The sequence below is a fragment of the Mirounga leonina genome, unplaced genomic scaffold, assembly GCF_011800145.1.
Source record: "Mirounga leonina isolate KUSES-001 unplaced genomic scaffold, KU_Mleo_1.0 Mir_129, whole genome shotgun sequence".
Lineage (NCBI taxonomy): Eukaryota > Metazoa > Chordata > Mammalia > Carnivora > Phocidae > Mirounga > Mirounga leonina.
Genome location: NW_023270323.1, coordinates 13,070,093 through 13,081,125, shown reverse-complemented (window position 1 = coordinate 13,081,125; position 11,033 = coordinate 13,070,093). Strand labels below are relative to the sequence as shown.

General features: G+C 39.0%; 1 protein-coding gene across 7 annotated transcripts in view; it reads right to left on the bottom strand.

Annotated features, from left to right (window-relative positions):
- Nucleotides 1-11,033, bottom strand: part of WDFY3 (WD repeat and FYVE domain containing 3) — a 262,976-nt gene that overhangs the window by 68,322 nt on the left and 183,621 nt on the right. For 6 of the 7 annotated variants that reach the window (XM_035004604.1, XM_035004607.1, XM_035004606.1 and 3 more), the window contains 4 exons: nt 8,162-8,397; nt 6,845-6,979; nt 3,820-3,999; nt 2,224-2,457 (listed from right to left, as the gene is read on the bottom strand). In XM_035004604.1, coding sequence (XP_034860495.1) covers nt 2,224-2,457; nt 3,820-3,999; nt 6,845-6,979; nt 8,162-8,397 — 785 coding nt within the window. The remainder of the gene's footprint in view (nt 1-2,223; nt 2,458-3,819; nt 4,000-6,844; nt 6,980-8,161; nt 8,398-11,033) is intronic. The other variant, XM_035004605.1, reaches the window with a different exon arrangement.

Genomic DNA, 11,033 nt, shown 5'->3' with positions numbered 1-11,033 from the left:
CTCTCTCTCTCTCTCACTCTCTCAAATAAATGAATAAATAGGGCGCCTGGGTGGCTCAGTCGGTTAAGCGACTGCCTTCGGCTCAGGTCGTGATCCTGGAGTCCCTGGATCAAGTCCCGCATTGGGCTCCCTGCTCGGCAGGAGGCCTGCTTCTCCCTCTCCCGCTCCCCCCTCTTGTGCTCTTTCTCTCTTTCACTCTCTCTCTCAAATAAGTAAATAAAATCTTTAAAAAAAAAAAAAGAATTAGAAATAGGGGCGCCTGGGTGGCTCAGTCGGTTGAGCGAATGCCTTCGGCTCAGGTCATGATCCTGGGGTCCTGGGATCAAGTCCCACATCGGGCTCCCTGCTCGGCAGGGAGCCTGCTTCTCCCTCTGACCCTCCCCCCTCTCATGCTCTCTCTCACTCTCTCTCTCTCAAATAAATAAATAAAATCTTTAAAAAAAAAAAAAGAATTAGAAATAGGGGCGCCTGGGTGGCTCAGTTGGTTAAGCGACTGCCTTCGGCTCAGGTCGTGATCCTGGAGTCCCGGGATCGAGTCCCGCATCGGGCTCCCTGCTCGGCGGGGAGTCTGCTTCTCCCTCTCCCGCTCCCCCTCTTGTGCTCTTTCTCTCTCTCACTCTCTCTCTCAAATAAATAAATAAAATCTTTAAAAAAAAAAAAAAACTCTACCAAATGAATTACTGATGATAATGATTATTTTTCTGCCAATATTAAACATTGTGGTCCCAGTTAAAAGCCTCAGCATGACTGGTACCTGAATTACATCAGCGATTTCTTTTAACTGACTGAGCAGAGATATTTTCACAGGAATAAGATACAGTATCTCCTGTGGTTTTAAGGTTTCAAATAAAAAAATTAACTGTGTTAGCCACTAGAGGGAGCAGAGAAAGTGAGGGTTCAGATGCCAAATGGCTGGGAACATGTGGGAAGTTCCCCAGAGAGACAAGCAGTCAGTCTTCAGAGACCATTATTATTTTCAGAGCCCTGGAAGGGACTGACTGCGTGACCCTACTCATATGAAGTGACCAAAAGAATATGAATGTACAGGCAACTCATCATATATTAAATTCTCTATGATCTTCCGTGATTTTTTGTAGGTGAATGACCAATTTGGTTTTCAGGGATGACCAATTTCTAGAGCCAGCAGTGTGGCCACATGGGGCTCCTTTTCTGGTGCATCAGCTGATTCGCATCATTTATTAGGAGAATGGGCAAGGGCAATGGACTACATGTCTGTGTCCCCCCAGATTCATATGGTGAAGCTCTAACCCTCAATGTGATGGCATTAAGGGACAGAGCCACCAGCAGGTAATTAGGTTCAGATGAGGCCAGGATGGTGGAGTGCCCAGGAGAAGATTAGTGCCCTTGTAAGAAGAATCTTTCCCTCTCTGCCATGCAGGAGCACAGCAAGTGCAGCTAGTACCATCTGCAAGCCAGGAAGAGGGCACCAGAACCTCTCCAAGCTGGCACCCTGACGTCAGACTTCTCAGTCTCTCGAACTGGGGGAAAGAAATGTCTGTTATTTAAGCCACCCAGTCTATGGTATTTTGTTATAGCAGTCTGAGCTAAAATAGCAAGCAACCAGAACTTTGCTGCCTTGGGGAAAATTCAGTAAGTGCATATTAAGCACCTACTATGTGCAATGCACCATGTCTTAAGCTGCACAGGGCACCAAGAGCAATAATACCTGGCAATAAAATGAACGAGGGACGGAAGTAGGGAGTTATAAGCTGAGGAGACAAGGCCGCCGTGTCAAGAGAAAGTGTGGGCACACTGAGGCCCATGGGCTAAATCCAGCCTATGTCTGTTTTTGTAGACAAAGTCTTACTGAAACACAGCCATGCTCATTCATTTATGTACTGTCAATGGCTGCTGTCTGGCTATAATGATCTAGTTGAACAGCTGTAACAGAGACTGTATGGCTTGCAAAGCTTGAAATATTTCCTATTTGGCCCTTTACAGAAAGAGTCTGTCAATTCCTGGCCTAGGGAAAGGATGAATTAGGGATACGCTTGTGGGAATGGAAAGGAGAGAAACAAACCGTTAGGGGATATAGCACATCTGAGATAAAAAAAAATTTCCATAGCCTGTGATATGTTCTGCCTGTACAACCCAGAAGAATATGAAATCTGAAAGGTATCTGGCATCAGATGTGCTTGGGTATTAATGTTCTAATTAGAAAAACTACACAAAAGAGATGTAAATGCATTTTTTTGTCTTTACCTCCAACAGAAGATCAATTAGTGGAGTTTGCTTGCTGGCAGGAGTAAGACAGAGGTTGTCTATTATTAAGACCCGCATGAAGTCAAAAACAAACTTCTTCGCTGGGTGATTGGTCAGATAGGTCTTCGTGCCCACATTGCAGTATTCTGACTGGCTTCTGTTCATCCCTGTGTCTGCTGCAAAGGCTTTAAATTCTTCTGCTGGAGATCCAACTTCATCGTCAAGATCAGTCACCTGGTAAAATCAAGCAGAAATATATGCTGGTCGTATTTGATTTTATGTGATATTTTCATTTCCATGTTTCCTAAAAACCAAATTATAGCAGCAACAGTACTTTTCTTCAACATTTACCTCAGATCAAGCTATTCAATACATTACTTCACTTTGCTTATTTGACTCTCATTTCAAGGTAGCAACTGGGAACCATAGGTCACGGTTACCTAACACATGCTCTTTCTGATATTAAGCTGACCAGCCACTAACCATGTACCTGTTTTTATGTTGAATTTTAGCTCTATTGTGGAGAACTGCACTTAAAATAAATGAAATGATGAGAATGACTATATTTGCATACTGAAATATACCTACTGAGAAGTCAAATGTCACAGAATTTCAGATAAAGATCTGGCACAATGGTAGCACCTAAGGGCTGATCCATTTTTGCAAATTAAAAAAACCCCAGATAACTAAACCAAACAATGAGAAAACCAGAGCCAATTTTGAGCCAATAGAAAAAAAAAGAAGGACCAGAGGACAGATTATAAGCTGCTGACAAGGAAAAGACGTCGAGACCTAAGGTCTGTTTTTACCAAAAAAATTAGGATTTAAAAATTAGAAACAAGCCAGGTCATATGTTTTGCTTGTCTTTCTCCTAGAATTCCCCACAGTTTTATAATGAGCTTTTCACCTTTATACATGAAGAAAAATTAGTATGAACAAGGTAGTTTATTCCAGGCCCTAGAGTAAGTGGTGGAAATAAGAGAAAACATCATGAAATTCCAAAGTATATAGAGTAATAACTGTTTTTGGGGCTTTGTCTTAAAGGACAGAAGCACCTGTACTACCTATGACTATAGTCTAATAATTTTCTATTAAATTAGTATAGAATATAAAAAATAAAATCTGAACAAAGTTAAGAAAGGTTAAACGAAAAAGACAAACACAGATTTCACTTTTGTATAAAGACAACCACTCCTATAATTAATTTGTAAAGACTAAGTCCAGGAGATGCCTAATTCCTGAGATAAATAAAGTGGAGACAAATCTGGTCTGACCAGAGTTCTGTAACCTGGATACATTTCACAATGACACAGCTATAAGCACGTAAAGTAAGAAATGAGTCCACAATGACTTGGAGAGGGAAGTGATTAACCAGGGACTTGCAAGAATACAGTAAATGAAACAGGAAGCAGCATTCACTGCTATTTTAGGGGAAAGCAGAAGGAGAGTGTGAGGAGGAGACACCAGAGAATAATTGAGAGGTGAGGCTTTAACTTGGTCGGAAGCTTAAAAGACTGGGAAGAAAATCCTGCTAACCACTAAGCAGACTATTTCCAGTTTGACACCCCCCTGCCCCCGCCCTGTCCCCTTCCCTACCATCTCTGAGTAAGGGCGAATGTTGAAGGGGAAGACCGTGGCTGCTAATGCACACAGGAAGTCAGGGCTCATCCACATGGAAGCCAGGTCGGGAACGTTGTGATATAAGTATCTAAAGAACTGCATCAGGGTCACAGGATATTCTCGGAGCCAAGATCCCTCTTCTTCTGATTGCCAAGGCTGTCATGGGGACAGGAAAAGAAATAATATGTTAGAAAAACTGACACTGCTAAAAATTGCTTTAAAAATCCATTACTCACTACTTTTCTAAAACTTGAGATGTTCATGGTTCAGAACTCTTAGGAACCACATACATGAGCAAATACACAAAAACAAATCTAGAAATAAGCTAAAAAACAGTACTCCTAGAAACTGACAGGACGTTTGTGTGTTCATTGGTATACTCACAGCTCAGTAACTTGAGTCAGTGATTTTGATGATTTATCATTATCAACATGAGTTAGAGTTGCTGCCAATGTGGCTGTATTATCCACAAAGCTGTCCCACCCTCCATCACGTGAGAGTTAAGAGTAACGTAAAAGATGGGGAAGTTACTTCACCTTTCTGAGCCTCATACTGTCATATGTAAAATGACAGGAACAATGCTTTCAACCACATGCAACTGTGATATTATGATTTATAATAAGAAATACATACTTGGTCTTTGTCCCATCCCTTTCCTGGCACAGCGCTACTAAAACCCTTAGAATGTCCTAAGCAAGAAGAGCCATAAAGCGTGTCTTTTGTTAATCATAACAAACGCCTTTCAACCACAGGCTGAGTTAATGTTAATGATAAGACTTCTGGAAAGCCCCTAAAGATGGAGGCTTTCCAGGGGAACCAATCACATCACTAGAGGGCTGGAACTTTCAGCACTAAAGCTCTGCACCCCCGGGCGCCTGGGTGGCTCAGTTGGTTAAAGCGTCTGCCCTCAGCTCAGGTCATGATCTCAGAGTCCTGGGATCAAGCGCCACACTGGGCTCTCCGCTCAGCGGGGAGTCTGTTTCTCCCTCTCTCCCTCTGTGCTCTCTAATAAATAAAATCTTTAAAAATAAAATAAAATAAAGCTCTGCACCCCTAACTTCTAGGGAGGGGAGAGGGGCTGGAGATGGGAGTTCAATCACCAATGGCCGATGACTCAATCATGTCCATGTAATGAAGCCTGCATAAAACCCCTAAAGGACAGGGTTTGGAGAGCTGCTAGTTCAGTGAACACACAAAGGTGCTGGGAGAACAGCAGGTGGAGAGTATGGAAGCTCTGTGCCCTTCTGCACCTTATCTTACCCTCTGCATCTCTTCCAACTGGCTGTTGCTGAGTCACCGCCTTTTATAATAAACTGGTAATCTCGTATGTAAAATGTTTTCCCGAGTCATGGGAACCTCCAATCTATAACTGGCAGATCAGAAGCACAGGTCACAACGTGGACTTGTGATTGGCATCTGGTGTGCCGGGGGAGGGGGTCAGTCATATGGGACTGAGGCTACCTCCAGGTAGATAGCATCGGAACTGAACTGAGCCATTGGACACTCAGCTAGTGTGGCAAAACCCCCACGTATTTGGTGACCAGAAGTGTCAGAGGTGAAGTAGTGTTAGAGCACAATATTGGGAGTAGAGGAGACACACAGGAGTGTGTTTTCCTTAAGAGCAATACTACAGCTGTAACGATGATGATAAAAAAGGAAAAAAGGGGGTGCCTGGGTGGCTCAGTTGGTTAAGCATCTGACTCTTGGTTTTAGCTCAGGTCATGATCTCTGGTCTGGAATTGGGCTCCATGCTCATCGTGGAGTCTGCTTGCCCTCTCCTCCTCCGTCTGCTCCTCCCCCTCCCCCCACCCCTGTTCCTGCACTCGCTCTCTCTAAAATAAATAAATCTTTATTTTATTATTTTATTATTTTTTTAAAAATATTTTATTTATTTGACAGAGAGAGACACAGCGAGAGAGGGAACACAAGCAGGGGGAGTGGGAGAGGGAGAAGCAGGCTTCCCGCGGAGCAGGGAGCCCGATGGGGGGCTCGATCCAAGGACTCTGAGATCATGACCTGAGCTGAAGGCAGACGCCTAACGACTGAGCCACCCAGGCGCCCTAAATAAATCTTTAAAAAAAAAAAAAAAAAAGGGAAAAAAGAATATATATGAACAATACCAATCTTCTGATACTTGCCCATGGAGTGACCTTTTTTTTTTAACTTAGATTTTTATGTTTGTTTATGAAAAGGAGCCGAAACAAGAGTCCCAAAGCATTCTAAATTAAACAATAGTAATGTTCTTTTCTAAGATGACACAGGAATAGTTTTGACTAAATTAGGTTCGCCAGTACTTATGATCCAAACAGTCTAGTTAGTAATTCCTTTTACAATGTGATCTTAAATTGTGTAAGCAAATTAAGCTATTACTCACAGTATCCCTGTTAGATAAATAGGAATATACATTTTGTCACTTAGTCTTTCAATTCTTCATATCTAAGTTAGAAATAATTAGAATAGTAAAAACAAAAACAAATACAACACAAATACATTTTTAACCTTTAAATGAAAGTGATTTTCAAAGTTCAAATAACATATTGCAAGGACATATACAATAATATATATTTGTTACATACATGTATACATTGTAATATACATTTTATGACACTAATAATATCAGTTAACACTTACAAGACACTTACTACATACCAGGCACTCTTGTAAGTGCTTTGTGTATATACTAACTCCTCATTAAATCCTCACAGCAAACCCAGGAGATCAGTTCTCTTTATCACCAGCATTTTATACATGAGGAAACTGAGGCACATAGAGGTTAGCATGTCTTAAGTACCAGACATAGGCTCTGAACCCAAGCAGGGCTCCAGAGTCTCATCAACTACACAGTGCATCCTTATAGTAGAGATAACAAAACCGAGAGGCTGAACTTCCAGTAACCGTGCAGTTAATAACAGTCATGTTACCTAAGGATTCCTCTATTTAAAAAAAATATATGACAGGCAGGAGGAAGTACCAGCAGGTTTAAGTATTTCTGTAAACTTACTGAATTCAGCATGCTGCGGAGCATCCCCAATAATAAAAAAGCAGCTTCTGTGCACACGTTATGGATAGAAGAGACCACAGCGCCACTGGAGGCAGGAACTCCAAAGATAAATGTCCAAATGGAATCTAAATCAAACTACAGAGGTCAAAGTGAATGAAGATTAGCCACTGTCAATTTTTTTCAGCTAGAGACCCTCACAAGTTCTAATATTCTGTAACTTCTTTGAGACTAATTAGGGTTTTTTCAAAGTGATCAATGATGGAGAGAGAGAGAGAGAGACCTAGCATTCCTCCCTCCTAAATTTTGAAAATTTGTAAATTTTTACATTTATAAAGAAAAGAGAATACTATGTATCATCCTGTCTTAGGTACTAAAAACATTGTTTTCTACTTTTTTTCTCTATGAAAACAAACAAAAAGAAAATACATGCTAATTAGCCAGGAGATGACGTTAGAGGACTGATGATTTTAAGCAGGATCTTTTAAAAGAGCATGTGGGACTCACTTATTTCTCCTCTCTTGGCAATGTTCTAATTCACTTTTAGGTTACATACAGATAAGATTTGACGAAATAAAAATCAGTTTAAGAGACTTATTCATAGCTGTTTTATATAACATTTTATGACTATGGTGTCATGCTTATTTTGAAAAATTACATAACCAACAAACTCTGTTAAGGCTGAATCTGAATCCTGACTTAATGTAAGGGTACAGACTTTGTTTTCATTTAAAAGGTTTTGTCAATTACTAGAATTGATTTGAATTAGCATTTGGCATTAGGATGGAAGTATAGTAGTTGGGTTTAAAACTGAATCCCTAAGTCTTTGCAGTGCCACAAACATAAGCTATATATAGATACCACAACAGTATTCAAATAAAGCCTTAGTGTTTTCCTAAAGTGGATGTCATCTATCATTAAGAAATTAAAGATATTTTTGTAATCAGAACTTGTACTAAGAATCCTATCCAATTAATTCATGGTATACACACCACTCTATTTTCAGTTCTACAGAAATGACATTATACTTCTAGATAAAATCACATAACTCGAATTTTTCAGATTACCATTCAAATACCACCCAGTCTTTATGCATACAGGATCATACAGAGTAAAAAAAAAAAAAAACACCAAATAGGGGAAAAGTACTTCTTTTTGTGAAAGTTTTCTATAGTTATCTTCAGATTTTTCTTCCCAAATCAAATCCTAAACATGAGAAAGGGATGGAATCCCTTTGGTTTTACTGTGAGTAACCCATCACCATATGGTGATTTTTCCAGCACATATATTTACACTTACGCCTTACTAGATAATTCCTACCTGGCAACCCTGCTTACATCGGCTGCTGATGACAGGCACACTGACCTGCAGGTTCTCAGGCAGCTCACTAACTGGCTGCTGCAGAAACAATGCCATGAGGAGAAAATAGAGAGCAGGGACATTAGTGTGTTTAGGAAGGAATGACTGAAGAACTGGGAAACCAGGAAAATGACAAGCATCCCGGTTAATCTCCCTGACCGTCGATCTCCCGCCAGCACTCCTGCCCACATTGAATCCTAAGAGGAGAGGAAATGTAACAGTAAGTACAAAATGAATAATTGATTGTCACGCTGTATTAACAAAGAAAGGAGTAATTCAGTATATGTGACATTTCTCTCCAGAACATCCATATTAATACAGGCAATTAACTAATTCCATTGTTGAATTAATCTTCCAGTTAAAAGTTCTCCTTTACTATCTCTGATTTCAGCAAGCCTGTCTCTTAGAAAACAGGTCTTGAAAAATACTGGAGACAGTCAGATACGAGAGGTAATATAAATTCTACGCATTAAAAGAATGCCCTCAAATGAGCTCTAACATTTCCCTAAGAAGAAAGTAAAATTCAAAACGTAGCCAAAATTTAGGATGCTACAAAAATGTATCTTAAGAAACGAAAATTGCTGTCATTATATTTAGTGTATAATTATAATTAACCATACTTAGTTAATATATGTCATTTGCCCTGGATCCTGTTAAACTAGTTAACTGTAAATTATCTACAAGTTTTGAGACTAGACAAAATAAATAAGCACAATAATCTTTCCTCACAACATGATCTGTAATTCTGCTGGAAAGCTGCCCGGCGCTGGGACAGCAAATGGGAGCCTGCTGAGACTGGGGCTATCTGAACATGCAGGGCTCTTCAAAGAAACACAGATCAACTAGGAGAGGGTCAGTGCTGACTGATGTGGCTTACACAGCATCAGCCTTTCTATCAATGCCGCTCCCTCTGTTATAGAACTAATCAGGATACAACTCGAACATTCAGTTCTTTTGCTCAGTTCTTTCGCCTTCCCAAACCTAGTGCGGCGCTCGGCACAGAATAAACGTTGGCCAGAGTTTCAATGTGAAACTTGTGTGAATAGCAACCAAGAGATGAAGGATTGATTTTTACTTTGAGGCAATTTTTATTTCAAATGAATATTCATTTTCTTTCCTTCCAATTTGTTTTTTCTAGGATGAAGTGAGCACATACTTGCTACTATTTATAATAATAAAACAAATTTGTGTCTAGCTAGCTTTTTAATGATTTCATCCTAACCAATTGCTTAGTGTGATGTGAATTAATCTTCTGAAGTATGTTCTAATTAAAAAATCATAGAGCAATTTACCAACCTCTTTCATAGATCATCTCATTTCTCAAACACAATGAATGTGTGAGCTAGAAATTGCTATGATCCTTTTTATAACATGGAAAATAGGCAATTTGTTCAAAGTCACCAAGTTGAAGAGAGGTGGCACTGGGACTTGAGCCTGATGTCTCTATTTCAGAGTCTGTAAAGTTGCACTGTCTCCCTTGGCCTTCCTAATGACATCACCACATTTCTGAGAGTCTGGCTGCATTAGGACACTGGTGATTTTTGCTTATAGTGAATTTTAAGTGAAGTTATCAGTATAAAAAAGTCTTGAGCTTTAACAAGTCAGAAGACATAAAGTGGCATTTTATACATTAAACAGGAAAATAAATTTTGAATAAATTGCAGGTCCTAAATGAAAACCAGTACCAGCATTTATTGTCCTTTCTAAATTCTCACACTCTATTTTTCCCTACAATTAATCTTAAGGAATACTTAGTATGTTACTAACAATTAAGCCTTAATTTAGATTCAAATAACAGCTACACTGAAGGTATTTTATAAAGAAAAATTTGACAAAAACTAATAAACGTGAATAAAACATTCAAAGACATTAGGTTGCTCATCACATCAAAGAGAAATAGAACCAAATTATATGAGATATATATATGTACGTATGTATACAAATACATGTATGTGTGTTATCACACAGGTATTCAGGGAAATTAAATTGAATCAAATTTAAATTAAACTTAAATTCTTAGATTTCTCTTTCAGAACAAGAGCAGCATATTGCAATTTCTAAGCAGGTATCAATGAAGGACAAATAAATTCTAAGATCAGATGTGGAAAAAGCACCTTTTTCTGATATTACTGAAGTGATACAGGACAGACAAAAGAACAGGATTAACACTCAGAAGACAGTTACGTAAACACTATTACTGTCAGACTCAGAAACCTTACGCATTTAACAGTCTTACTTTCCTAATTAGAGAAACCCTTAATTTTTATTTACTAGGTTTATTGCCTGTAAAGTATAACTTATATCCATAAAATATATACCTGTCTCCAGAATCATGAAGCCCAAATGAGATGATATATGTTAAAAGACTTTGGCAAACCACAATGTGCTGTATGAATCTTAGTAAGGTGTTATCACCACTGTGGTTTTGAACTTCAATGAGAAGCAGTGCAGTCAGTTAGCATTTAGAACTGTCACATTCAGCAGAACTCACATTCACTCCTAGCAGCTATCATTAAGGTCAATAAGTGAAATCCCTTGCTACCAAACTGTTCATAATAATAACATTTGTAGGCTATATCCCTCCCCTAGGGTCAATGCAAAATAGTGATTTTTTAGATCATAAAAGTATATAGAATGATAATTTAGAATACGCATTTTAAAGCCAACAATTTTCTTGAGAAATCATTTCACAGTGAATTCCTTTCTTCATTACAAACTTTCTTCAGATATTTTCCAATGTGAAATAACAAGAAAATAATCTTACATGGTAAAAACTCTGTCTTCCTATCATTTTCTTTGATATTTGAGAACGCAGTGCAGGCAGCACCTAGGT